General features: G+C 29.5%; 1 protein-coding gene across 1 annotated transcript; it reads right to left on the minus strand.

Moving 5' to 3' along the window:
• Positions 1-1,915: 1,915 nt before the first annotated feature.
• LOC100789359 (probable serine/threonine-protein kinase At1g54610) lies at positions 1,916-6,036 on the minus strand. The gene is made up of 7 exons (XM_003524427.5): positions 5,710-6,036; positions 5,228-5,512; positions 3,757-4,074; positions 3,274-3,501; positions 3,102-3,202; positions 2,889-3,009; positions 1,916-2,424 (listed from the first exon to the last, which is right to left on the minus strand). The coding sequence occupies exons 1-7, from the start codon at positions 5,992-5,994 to the stop codon at positions 2,095-2,097; spliced, it is 1,668 nt and encodes a 555-aa protein (XP_003524475.1). The 5' UTR covers positions 5,995-6,036; the 3' UTR covers positions 1,916-2,094.
• Positions 6,037-14,599: the final 8,563 nt, after the last annotated feature.

Here is a 14,599-nt window from a genome sequence, read left to right on the forward strand (position 1 = left end):
AATTAACTAACAAACTAACTCTAATTTCTTACAAATTGACAACTAACAACTATTTAATAATATTGCCCTTCTAAAGTTTCACCTTGTACTATAGGTGAAAGACTTGTGACTGTTGAAATGAAGCCCAATGTACCAATTAATTGAAGCATGGTGACCAATCCAATCTCACTCTACCACTCAAAATAGCTCACTCATCTTGGGTCAAATACAAACATGTAAATGCACCATGCTTCTAAGAAACCCACCATTTGAGAGCTTCTCGCTCCAATACCAACTTAACCCACAGTAGTTTCATGAACTTAGTTTGGCTGAAAATACTGCTCACTTGATTAGCCACCAATAGGGCTCTCTTCCTTCAAATATTGGAATTAATCCGAGACATTTTCGCGACAATTCCACCAAGAACCCCAAGATCAGAGGCTTAAGAGCTCTGATACTAGTTGATAAAAATTGAATCACAATTACAAAAAATAAAAACTACATAGCTTGCTGAACTTTGAGATCTGCACCTCTCAATGTTCAAATGCCCCAATTCTCTCACAAATGACAAAACGATCTCTTTTTCCCACTTATTTATAGGCAACATGCCTTGTTTCTTCAGCCAACTAACATAACTAACAAACAAATTCTCTAATTACTAGATTGACAACTTACAGTTGTGAGAACGCGTATATCTTGGAATGGGGATTGTCTGCAGAAACTTCAATCTGAACGCTCAATTTTATTTTTTAATCTTTACGTAATTAATAGTAAAATTATAAGAATAAAAAAATTACCGCCATTGGATGAAGACTACATAACAAAATATAGTAGTATACTAGTACTAATAGAGGAACGTGTATTGGTAATTTTCTTGCCAACACTATCAAGTTTCCTAGGCAAAATTTTCAACTTCCGAAGCAGCTTTGGTTTCATGCAAAATAAATTTTTGATTCCTGCCTTTCAAATGGCGTTTATTAAAACTTCTTAAATTCAAGGGTAGTCCGAGGTTGTTAATACATCATGTTTTGGTAGTTACAGCCGTAAGGTTTAAGGTTTCGCCTTTCGTTATAAGTTATAAATAACCGCATGCCACAGGTTTAAGGCATAGTAGTTGTCTAGCAACCTACCTACCTCATTAGTTCCTAGCCCAATTGACAACAATGTCCAATTGCAGCGAGCAAATTTCAGTGAAGCCAACTAGACATTGAGCTTCTTTCTATGCCATTAATACAAAACCCCTTATCAAGTCATTAAATAAGGATAAGACATTACTGAGGAAGCATAGCACTTGAATTGTTATTGACAAACATAGTAAGTTCTACCAACTACTACTATAAGTGGGTTTTTTTTTACCAACTACTACCATTCTTGAATTGCGATTAAGACTAATGCATCAGGTGCGTGACTCAGGTTGACATGTACCATGTACTTTCCTTATCAAGTCGCTGTACATTTATTGGCCCTTTCCTTTCACATGCTGCTCACTGAAACCTTGATATGATAAGCATATTTTATAGCTTCTACTATAGTAATTTTCAATGGGTGGGGGGTTCTGGAACTGTTTGTTTGAACTTTGTGGTTAATTTGACAAAATTGCGATTCTTTCATTATACATTTATTTGACCATTACCTTCAAGTTGAGACCAGCACACACCCTCGGTAACAGAGACAAGAGTACAGTTACCTGCAGACGATACTTCATATTTTGGCCAGGAACAAACTTTAGTTATTGTTTTGCCGAATAAAATTTGTAGAACAAAGAGACACTTGTAATACTATTGGATGGGGCACTAATGGCATGTTGGGCTGTCAGCAAAGCCTCACTTAAAGGGTTAATGTACAGGATCGAAGCACAAGCAATTATACTTAGTTGTAGTTACTTAACTAACCTGAAAGTGTTAGGAGATTTTCCTGAAAAGGATTACTTACCAAGTGGAAAAAGTAACGTTCTAGTTATGTCAAGTGGAAATTGAACATTCACTACGAGTACATAACAATGGGATTAAGCGGAAAAAGATAAAATAAAATTCACAATGCAGGGGCAAAAATGATTTATCAAGGCATCAGTCATTCCTTTCCTCATTCTAGGATGCCAAAATCCAAAGGAACAGATTATTTGCTTGAATTGCTTCTAAATAATAAATCAAATGAATGGCCAATTGCTGATAGCTTGAATGAACGCATAAATTTCCAAGATGATGCCATCTGGGAATCTGCTTTACTAGTTTTCCTCCCTTTGTCTCTTGCAGCATCATGACTTGTAACCGATCCCCAAGATTTTGAATCAAATATGGTAGAGGCAGAGGAAGTTTCAGTGGCTCCAAATGAAACAGCTCTTTTGTTTGAATCATCCAGCGGATATCCAACAGCTCCATCCTGATGAGGAGGTGGAAATTTCTCACTCTTACTTTTTGCATTTGCATGGGTCACAACTCTCCACCTCTGAAAATTAGTGAGAAGACACATGTAATGTTGCTCAAGAAAACAAATAAGACAATGCTGAAGTGGAAAGCTTGGATAACCATGACATGGACCATTAGATCAAACAAAACTCATCACAAAGTTCTATAAAATGAAGTGACAATACAACACCTAAAATATTTTTTAAAAGCCAAGCTAGCCTAAGATCAGAGAATCCTAAGCAAAAGATGATGCTAAAGAATCTAGGTCTCAAGTTCCAGAGAGTTTTATAATTGATAGAATTCTTTTATCATGCAACTGCCAAGATATCATGAATATTGGTGCAAGTACATAGAGTAAATTGGACTTAGGATATACATAAAAATTGTGTGCATGAACTTGGGTGTGCAGAAGGAACAGACTGTTAAACTCAACAACAGCATAATTAAAGTGAGTTCCAAGTAAATATGGAGACAAGACAAATATAATGGAAACTTCTGGCATACATCTACGTTATTTTGGATCTCTACATTGGCTTCAGGGCCTGGAATGGCCAAACCTCGCTCGCGTACTCTAACCCTTCTGGCACCATCAACGGCATTAGTTTTTCCACTTAGAGCTTTCTGCCTGAGAATGGTAAAAAAAAAAAAAGTTTTAATGGGCACCATGACAAAAAATCAGTCTAGAACTTGTCAAGGGCAATAACTGAATAATTGAACCTTCTTGCTTCTTCATCTCTCAGTTTTATATCCAATTCTTTGGTGGGAGGATACTTTGGTAAATTAGATGGTTCACAAGCATAGGGCTCAGTGGTAAAGAACTGCAGAAAGAAAATACGTGAGTTAATACATAAGAACTCAAATACTATACTAATCCACAGTGATCACTCACTTCACTATTTAGAGCAGCCGAGGTAGTGCCACGATCATCAGGATCTATTGCAAGAAGAGTTTCAATCAGAGGTAATGAAGAAGATGGAAAATCCTTGAATGTTTCTAAAATGTTTCTTTTATATGGTTGCTGAGGCTTATAGAGTGTAGCATTTGGCAATCTATATTTCTTCCAGTATTCATCAGATGGAGAGCCACATAACTTAAATATTTTGTGCAGCTGCTCAACCTAGGTCCAAGATTTTAAAAAATCAGTCATATGTGTCTTCCAGAAAATAGGCATTGCAAGATATAGGAAACAGAATCGAAACATAAATTTGATACTATAGTAACTTCCTAAAGCTTACTAGAGGTTAAGTGTATTCAGAATTTCAAAGTTTACAGTGTGTTTTCTGGTGATTAACAGATAATAAGTCATTGAAGTTAGTAGCCTATAAAATAAAATTAGATACAAAGCCACTCATGTAACAATTCAGAGCAATACCTCTGTTCGGCCAGGCATGGTTGGCTTTCCAGCAAGTAGTTCTGCCAAAATGCAGCCAGCACTCCAAAGGTCAACGCCAACACCATAGGAGGTAGACCCCAGAAGAAGCTCAGGGGGACGGTACCAAAGGGTCACGACTCTACTAGTCATGGGATGCTTTTTCTTAGGATCAAAGAAAGTTGCCAGTCCAAAATCTGCAATTTTAAGTATTCCTTCATTGTCAATAAGCAGATTGGAACCCTTAATATCACGGTGCAAAACACCTCTGCTGTGGCAATGCTCAAGGCCAGATAGCAATTGCTTCATATAGCATTTGACCTGTCATAAAGAACATACTGAGAAACAATCAGCCTTTTAGTACATTTTATCCTTTCATTTTTAAATATGAAAGACTCCTCCTCCCTTCTATTCTTACTGATACTTGAAAAGGCAATACTTCACAATATCTCTATGAAACCAAGGGAGGGCGAGCCCTGGTGCAGCGGTAAAGTTGTGCCTTGGTAACTTGTTGGTCATGGGTTCGAATCCGGAAACAGCCTCTTTGCATATGCAAGGGTAAGGCTGCGTACAATATCCCTCTCCCATACCTTCGCATAACGAAGAGCCTCTGGGTAATGGGGTACGAAGTTTTTTTATCTCTATGAAACCAAGGAATAAAATTTGTATCATTTAACATTCTGCTTGCAACAGTACACAATGTAAGATCGCCACCCTCCCGATGGAGAAATTATTACATGGTCCCAGACACCATCACGTGACCGTGATCCCCATGAATCTTTATGCAAAATGTAGCTAAGTTTTTCAGTTTAAGAAAAAGAGTTAATAAAACTCAATTATGTGTCATGTGAAATTAATTGGAACTATGGTGGTTCAAGACCATATAATAATTTCTCTCTCCCTATGTGATATGCAAACTATATATTCCATTTAAACTAGGGATAAATTGCAATTTTAAAAATATTTATACCAGCATAACAACCAAAGAATCCATTGGGGGATTAGATGGAATTTTGAAACATAAAAGTGGACGTATTCCCCCTTATTTTACTTATAAAAAAAATCCTCAACAAAATTCCCATCATTTAAAAAACAAAGCATTTCAATGCATGATATTTTTCAAATTAAACTCCACTCTCAAAATTCCCCAGCCAAATTCTTTACTTCGGTGTATTTGCATCCTAGCGGGGATAAAGTAAAACTTCCGAATCAAGTGCTAACTTCATTTTATGGAGTGATGTGACATGTGAAATTTCAGAGCAAGAATCATACAAAATCAAAAGTAAAAAACACGCTCAAAACAGCGCATGTATGGGACCCAAGATGATGGGCTTGGTTTGGAGGCTCTAGGAGCAAATAAAAAAAATCTCCACTAATGAAAAGAGCTAATAGTTCTTCAAATTGTATGATAATAAGGCAACAAAATGATGAGGTGACACCACTGGAAAAATATCAGAGCATAGAATAGTGGTACCTGTGGCTCAGAGAATTTGACACCAACAGCAGCTGAAAGACCAGCAAGATCATGCTCCATGTACTCAAATACCAAGTAAAGACTCGATGATATTCTGGAAGTAACCAACCCCTCAAGCTTCACAACATTAGGGTGATCAAGCCTCCTCAAAACAAGAATCTCTCTAGCCATGAACTTCACACTCTCTGCCTCCACATTATCAAATCTAACCTTCTTCAAAGCCACTATCTTCCCACTCACAAGGTCTTTTGCTTTGTACACATTGCTATAAGTCCCTTGCCCAATCTGAACAACATACAAAAAGCAATCAAAACTTCATTCGGGTCAGTTAAAAACTCAAACTTTTGAAAGAAAAAAAAAATTAAAAAAGGAAACAACACGAACACTCTTTTAAGAAAAAAAAAAATCTTTTTTTTTTTTAGTTTTTGGGAAATGGAGTTGAGCTTCCAAGTTCAAACTTGAAAGAACCTTCTTTAGTTTACCTTAGCAAGTTTCTCGAACGTGTTGGCACGACGAGGAGTCCAATCTCGGATGGCGTCGCCGGCGACGGCCATTAGCCACGGAGGCCACCCTTGGTGGCTCGCAGTGAATGAGTCAAGTCGAGGTCTCCGGCGCTCTGGTGCCGGTATAACGCCGGAAAGTTCGCCGGCGTGTAGAGGCTTCTGCTTCTCCCGAACCTTAGCGGGATTATGGCCGCCGCTGGTAGTCGCAGTGCTATGCCGGCGACGGTCACCGGCGTCCGCCGGCTTTCCGAGCGCGCAACCCATCTATCAGAGGAATTTCTGTCAATTGTTTCTTAAAAGAGACCATGTGCTATATATATATTGATGATTAGCACACTTTCAAAGAATCACTGATTGATATTTTAATCCTAATCATTATATTAATATGATACTGATAATTCTAATAATCTATAATAACAATAGATTAATTATAATACTTCTAAAACATTAGATAGCATTAAATACATTGATAAATTTTTATATTAATAAGTAATTAATTTTTCTATCATGAAATTAAGGCTCATTAATGATCCATTTTCAACAAATTTCATTAACTAGTACTACTATTTAATTATGTTTCTTTGAATAAAGCAAGCAATCTGTCTCTTATTTATTTTATGAACTTACTTAATGTAATGTAATTTAAATGCTAACAAGTATGGGTTCCTAGTTAAGGAATCAAGAGAAGAAATTTTTTATATGGAGATGCAAAATTGTGTTTTCCGTGATTTTATTGTCTTTTTTTATTATTTACACATTAAAAATTATCTTATTTTAATTCTTTAATCAATATTTATAGAGCAAGTTAACGATACCCTTCATGTAATATTATCTCTTTTTCCATTACTAGTAATTTCTTATTTTTCTTGTATTAATCATCGTGTAAAGAAAAAAACTTATTTTAAAATAATTATCATTTTATTTTTAATTAATATTAATATTTTTTACTTATATCTTTTATAATAATAATAATGTTATATCCCACCAAAACATTACTACCTTAGTTAATGGCATTATTAAGAGTTTAATGAAAGAAAATTTAGATTAACCAATACTATAAGATATCATATTGGAATTTGAAATACATTTGTTTTTTTTTTAAAAATTGGAATTTGCAATGATATTTTTTTATATAATGTTATAAATCAAATTAATTAATATTCATCATTTAAAGAATTAATTTAGTGTAGTGGCACATGCAGTTGGAATAAACCAGACATGGGTTTGGGTAGAATAACGGGAATGCCACTCTGAGTTTGAAACAGAGAGATTGTGAGTTGGTGTTGTCAGTGAAATGGTGGCTGTTTAAGAAGGAGGGGAAAAGTCCAAAACGACACAGCATGATGAGGACATAGATTTTGGGACGTAAAAAGTCAAGGTTGCCATAAAGGCTAAGTGCTTTTCTTCGGAGGAAAAGGTTCTCAGCTCAACACATCCACTGCTTAAGGTTGGGACCCAACCAATTATTGTCATTAATTTTTAGAATTTTTCATCACAATTCTTTCCCAGAATTGGTTAATGTTTGCATGTAGTCACGGATAAGCACCAAACTATAACCCAAGTTAATAATTAATTCAATTATATTCTTAAAGAAATTTTTGTGTGGATCCCACACTTCTATTATATTACTTCAATTTATTTTTTTCTCCTCCACACAATCAAACTCACCTAAGTGTGTCTTTTCACACATCTATGAAAAATAAATTAGTTTAGTAATTAATTATATATACACTTGATTTTGTTATACTTGATTATAATTATAGTCAAATTTTTTTTTGTTAGAAAAATTTGTTGAAAAACAATTTTAATAAAATTTTGTTTGGATACAATAAGATAATCAATTTTATATAGTAATTTTTTTAATAAAAAAAAACGCATGTGTATAAAGCTGAAAGGAAAAAGTTGACAAATTTTGGAATAATTTAGGGACAACATGTTTGAGAGGAAAACAATTGCAAGCTTCAAATTTTCATATACATTCAAACTACTTATTTTGCAAGAAATGTGGAATGCTTACCAAATTCAATGACATCATTTATATAATGTAACCCTAATGTATGTCATGTTTAAGCACTGTCTAAAATGTATTTATGATGTAACTTGTATTTGTTTACGTTTAATTATGCGAAGAACCTTATATTTGTCTTTTTTTATGTGTGTGAATGAAGAACATTATGTTCTAGTACACATGTATGTTATGAAATGCCAAGTAATACAATGTCTAGCGAGCGCTTTATTCATGCAATTATGAATTATCATTATGGATTAATTTACCTTATGTTAATGTTTGAATGAGAATGAATTCATTATTGTTATCCCTAAAATTGCATCATATTTTAATGATCTTAATAAATATTATAATTTGTATTGGAATGATGACTTGATTACTTGACCCAATTGTTGCTAAATGCATTAGTTGAAGAGGATCGCCAAGGAAACAAGCATCACGGTGTTTGGATAACATCAATATGGTTGATGTACTACGGTCTACAATTGGACCAACGTTACATAGAATCATATAAAGAATATGACGAAAACGTTGAAAATTCACTTAGGTATAATTTATAACCTTTCATTAATAACTAAAATTTGAAGTTATTGATAAAGTGTGAGATAATTTCATTAAAGTAATTAATGTTTTTGTCCTTTAACTTGATTATTCTTTATATTTAAATCCTCATAGAGACGTCAAAGTTAATTCAATTGTTTAAAAAGAAACTAAAGTGAATGCATATTAATATTTAGACAAATATTAATAATAAGTATTTTTCCCTAAAAAAACAAATGTTTTAAATGTTAGTATCAAAGTTGGCTTTACACTTCTTTATTAATAAAATGCAATTAATACATCATGACCACCGTGAATTTAATATATCTTTAGTCTAATTTTTAATTATTTTTTCCAACCAATAATTTATAAGACTCTAATGTTTATTGGTACTTTATTTTTTTATTTTATAAGTGACATATTTTCTTAACGTAACGTTTGAATCAAATAAAACAAAATATAGAATAATTTTGTTTTACTTTTTTTTAAATGTAAAATGAATCTGATGTATATTACCTTTATTCCTTTTCACCTTTCTATTTACATTAGTATCATATACATTAATAAATATAATCAATATTTTATTTTTTAAATCATTCTTAAGAATGTTAATTAATGTTTAATTTGTCACCGTATTATAAGTGAAAAATATATATTCATTTTATTGATAATTAATTTTTCTTTAATTTTGACTAATTATTTTTAGTAATATTTCATCTTTCACCTATATTTTTTCACATCAATAAGATTCCAATCCAAACTCTTATTTAAGGATAGGATAAAAAAATGTATAAAACATCTTATTTTCAATAGCAGTTATTATTAAATATAGATTAATCTATTTCCGAAAATTCATAAAACTTGTATTTCCGAAATATGTAGAGGAACAAATGTTGAAGATTATTTAATTTAAAATTTTAAATTGTATACTGTTGTTTAATATGTACTGAATACTCACTCATGTTGCCTATGTTTTAGATACTATGGGCTCTGCTTAGCTTATTAGCCATGTTGCCACTTGAAGGGTATAATGTAGAACAATTTGTAACAAAATTTAAAATAAACATACTAGTACAATTTAAAATAACTTTTTTTATAGAGCCTCTAAAAAATAAATAAATTATAGTGCCTTTGAAAAGAAAGTCATAACTTATGTAAATATAAAATAGGTTGAATGGTTAAAAAAGAAAATAAATGTTACGATTCTCACTGTTAACAAAATTAACATTGATGGATAAAAAAATAAATATATAAATATAGAATTTGATTAATTGTGGGATCGTTTGAAGATTATGCAAGGGTGATGAATGGAAGCAAATTCGATTAGCAATGGTGAAAATGACTAGTCAATTGTGCATGTGGCCCGTCGAAGATAATTATTAGTTGAAACAAAGAAAATTTAATGGCGTGATTTGAAAGGAATTGGCATATATGTGAACTACTACCGAAGAAAAAGCAGAAAAACAACAAAATAGCATGGATGTGTATTCTCTTTATTTTTCACAAAAATAAACATATTTTAATATAAAATTTGTATTTAAAATCAATTTAAATACATATTTCTATTGGTTTTAAATTAACTTTCAAACAAACGAATTCATTAATATATTTTATATGTTGATTGTAGAACCACAAAAGAGAATATAAAGAATTCAGCAAAAAAAAAAAACCACAAAAGAGAGAGAAATGAGAAAACAAAAAATACGACAAGAAATATGGAAGAAAACCAAACTCATACAAAAGACATTTTCGCCTATATGATGTTTCGGACTTTACAAACCTAATAGTTTGAGCGTGTTAAATTTTGATGAACATTTGATTTTGAAAAAAAAAAATTAAAAGAAGTGATTTGCATTTATATAATCAGATGTAGAAATTTTTATCAATGGGACCAGATATAATTTTAATATGGTTAAAATAAGCTTAAATATGCTTTTAACCTCTAATAAATTAGTAAATCTTGTTTATGGTTTCTAATATTTTTTTTGTATTAAATACCTTATAAAATTAAAATTGTGTTTTTATTTATTTTTTTAGTCCTTTTAATATACATTTATTATTTTATTTTAGTCCTTATAAAATTTTATTCATTTTATATTAAATCCTTTGAAAAATATTTGATAAGGATTACTAACAAATGATTTATATATATTATAGGAACAAAAATGAAAAAAACATATATATAAAAAAGACAAACAAAATAATAATGATCAAACTATTTTTTATTTTATTTGGGACTCAATACAAAAATAATTTTATTAAGGATGAAAATAAAATTTGTTAATTAATCAAGGACCAAACACATAATTTATTAGTGTCATCAAAAATCATGAAACCAAACAAATAAATTAAATGATCAAATTGAACTTAAAAAATAAGTTCAATAGCAAAAATATTAATTAAACCTGAAAATTAAAAGGAAAAAATAGTAAATTTAGTATCAATTTATTTTCTCTATTTTATTTTTTTATCTTTTATGCATTCATTTTTTGAAAAATTATCTTATGGGACAATACCTATTTTTTAGTGGGGGCAAATTTTTTTTTATTACATACATACAAATAAAAAGAAATCTTGTAGGGGCAATTGCGCCCACACCCTCTCACACGTGCCTCCACTTATGAATACAATGCTTTTATAAAATATTCATTTAAAAAAATATAATATAATTTTTTTTAACAAAATACAAAAGTCATAATTTATTTTTACGTAAATTTACTTCAAATAATAAATTTAATTTTAGTTCATGATAATCAAATACTTGTTTTCTGAAAAAATTACGTATTGCATGGGTTGAGTAGTAGATATTGAACTTTGTAATCTCAGGGCTATTTCTGTTTTTTTTTAACATTTTATTAATATAAAATATTTATCAATTTTGTTGATAATTAATTTATGTGGAATGATATTTAGTGGAATTTTCTTTTTTCAATTATCTTTTTTTCGTTCACATGTTGGAATCCAAGATTTTACTTAAAAAAATTAAGTGAAGTATCATTCTACCAATGCCTTGTTAGTTCCTCCTTTAGTATATAGGTTCGTGTGATTAGTCCTTCTCTTTATGATATCTTTTTTTTTTTAACCTAGGTGTTTGATATCCTAAAAGTTTTCATAAATAATAAACATAATTATCATTATTTTTTTTTACTTGGACATAAGTATCATTAATTAAACCGTAAAAAATAGTTTCATACAAAATAATTCCTGTATTTCTCGTTGTGCTTATTGTTATTCAGGTTGAATTAACGCAACTATACAAGCCTAGAGATTCATTTTTGGTTTTCTCTTTGCTCGTTAAAATTTCAATTGGGCCAACTTGGACACAAAATTCTTCCTGCACCTCCTCCGAGTTACTTCTTGCATCCTTATTGAAACATTTTTTTTAACCTTCTGGATTGCCCATTCTGAGAACCAAAATCCTGAAATGTAATTTTACATTTTGGATTGGTCATTCCAAAAACCAAAAAAGCAGTGCAGGAAGCAACTTGCAGGTACAAGAAATAGCAGCCCTTTTTTTGCAAGTCTTAAGATCAATGTGGGCTAGTACAGGCCCAATGATTTGAATTTGTTTATATTTTCCTTTCTGGTTTTGTTTCCTTTAACAAAAAAAAAATGAAAATCACAAAAAAGGAAGATAAATAAAATAGAAAATTGCAACCAGAAAGTTGAAATTAAAAAGTATCTAAACATTAAAATACAAAACAGGAAAAATGTAAAATGACTCAAAAGTTCAAGTAGTTTTCACCCTTTTTGTATTCAATTGATCATGTAGTATATACAATGATGAAATGAAATTTTGTGTTGGTTTATATCAAGTTTTATATTGTTATTTGTAATGAACAATTGTAGTTCCATTTTTTCTTAAAAGACATTGTTTAAATTAGTTGTTTTCAAAATTGGTGTAAAAGTTTGACTTTCTTCATGATTGTGAAACCAATGTAGTAGAAAGTATCAACTTTCCATATCAATTAGTCGGATTATGTGTACTACATAACCTAATAAGTTGACATATAAAGTTGTCACGTTTTTTTTTTATATAATTTATATTTAATAGCAATTAAATTGAAAATATAAATTTATAATCAATTCAAAATTCAGTATACTAAGAATTAATTTAATCAGTATGTTTCATTGATTTAAGAATTATAAAAGTTTGATGCAAAGAAGCTTTAATTTTTTTTATTATCAATACACTAACAAAATTGAATTAACATAATTAATAATTATTTTTATTATTTTTTATTAATTAGCAAAACATAACAACTCTCTTCCCCTCACTTCAACCTCAAAAAATACTTACGGGAAACTATATTTTCAGCGGTTAGCTTAACTGATCACAATCATCTTTTTTTTGTCGCATGTTTTGCATACCAACTCTTTTTATAACAAGCCTATATAATGCCTCTTTCATATAATTGAGAAGCGGAATTAAAAGGAAAAAGAGAGATTCAGACTATGGGTTGAAAGAATTCGAGAACATGGAACTTAAAATATTTGAGGTTTGAAGGGATTCAAAAAATGTAGTTTGCCAGTGTGAAATTTGAGAACAAAAACTTTGGCAGTAAAGAATCCTGAGAGAGAGCAAGAGAGACAATGAGAGAAGGACATAAATTCAGCTGTAAATAAAATTTGAAATTAACATAAATTGAGAAGACAATACAATGTTATATAATTGCATAAAAATCGAAAAAAATATTTACTCTTCATTCAATATTTGCATACTAATCAAATAAAATTTGTGCAAATCAAATGTCATTAAATAAGACTAATTAAGTTGTCAATAATGACCAATAAGAGACATTTAATTAAGTTGAAAGAGGAAGGAGAATTTGCATAAACATTTGATTAAGTTTTTGAAACATTTAATCAAAACTAAAAAAAGTTAGTAAATCATGGCTTTAATTCCATGAAAATTGTTGGCAAAAATGTTTAATTAAATTATGGCTAAAGAATATTAGTAAATAATGACTAATTATAACTAATTTAAGTAAAGAGTTATATTTGATGAAAAAATAATTTTGTTAATGTGGTATATTAATAATGATGGGAATGGCAAGAATTTTAGCGAAAAGATATAAATGGCAGAGGTAACAACTTTTATATAGATTATAGATTGATTTTACATTTCTAGGTGGATTGTTTATTTTGGCAACATTTGTTTCATGATTTTTTTAATGGAAATTATATTTCCATAAACATGTTTGTTTAGTATTTAATAACTTTTTAAAAAATTTAAATTATTTAATAAAAAATAAAAGTGTAAGAGATAGGTAGAAGAATGTAGTGAGAATATGTAGTTATTTTTTCATTTCCATGGAAATAATGGATACTCACCCTTGTCTCATGGGAATAGAAAATACTTACAACATCATGGCACAACTTGCCTGAAAATAAAATATACATGAAAATATATCATCATAATCTCTTAAATGAGAATATTGATTCTCATCCTCACATTTCCAAATATAAAAGATGATTAAAACAAACGTCCCCTATGTTAGTATTTAAGGTAACATAACATATTTGCTGTAAATATTTTAAAATCATGATAGTGTTTTTTTACCATAATTATTATAAAATATATTCCTTAAAACTTGATTTAAAAACTGATTACAGTATTACTATATAAAATAAAAATTATTCAAAATTTGATAATTTAATTGATTAATTTAATTATTAATTATTATATAATCTGTTGTAATGACCATAATTACTACATTAATACAATTATGTATATATATAAATTAAAAATAAAAATAAAATTTTTTTAAGGGTAGAAAATCAATACGTTGTTGTCACCAAAGTGTTTTACGAGCTATTATTATGTCTTCTTTTTATATAATATAATTAATAATTGATTAAAATAACTAACTTGAATGAGAGTGTCTGTAAGATTTTTTTAAAATCTCTTATCCCTTTCAATTTATCTTTTTTATTTTTATTTTTAAAATAAATTTTAATATTTTAATTTTTTTTATCAATAATTTAGAATAATCATCTATAACAAATCACAATATAATTTATTTATCATAAATCTAAACTACAATTCACATTTTCAAAATTTTTTTTATTATGAATTTTAATTATAAAAAATTATATATTTCAAAGTGTTTATATATATTAAAAATTAGTTATATATAAATTAGAATAGTACTCTACCAAAAAAATACTCTGCAAATAAAAGAATAATTTATTTTGAATGAGTGTTTTTAAGATCCTAGAAAATTTTCTTAATCTCTTATCTCCTTAATCTATTTTTTAAAATATTTTTTTATAAACTAAATTTCAACATTCTTTAAAAATATTATCAATAGTTAAAAT

This window comes from Glycine max, chromosome 5 (genome assembly GCF_000004515.6).
Source record: "Glycine max cultivar Williams 82 chromosome 5, Glycine_max_v4.0, whole genome shotgun sequence".
NCBI lineage: Eukaryota > Viridiplantae > Streptophyta > Magnoliopsida > Fabales > Fabaceae > Glycine > Glycine max.

What these genes read in the sequence shown, in the direction of transcription:
- LOC100789359 (XM_003524427.5), bottom strand. Translation starts at nt 5,994, where the DNA reads ATGGGTTGCGCGCTCGGAAAGCCGGCGGACGCCGGTGACCGTCGCCGG. An exon ending in AGAGATGAAGAAGCAAGAAG is followed by an intron (nt 3,010 to 3,101) that starts GTTCAATTATTC and finishes TACCATTCTCAG; the next exon opens with GCAGAAAGCTCTAAGTGGAA. An exon ending in AGATCCAAAATAACGTAGAT is followed by an intron (nt 2,425 to 2,888) that starts GTATGCCAGAAG and finishes ACTAATTTTCAG; the next exon opens with AGGTGGAGAGTTGTGACCCA.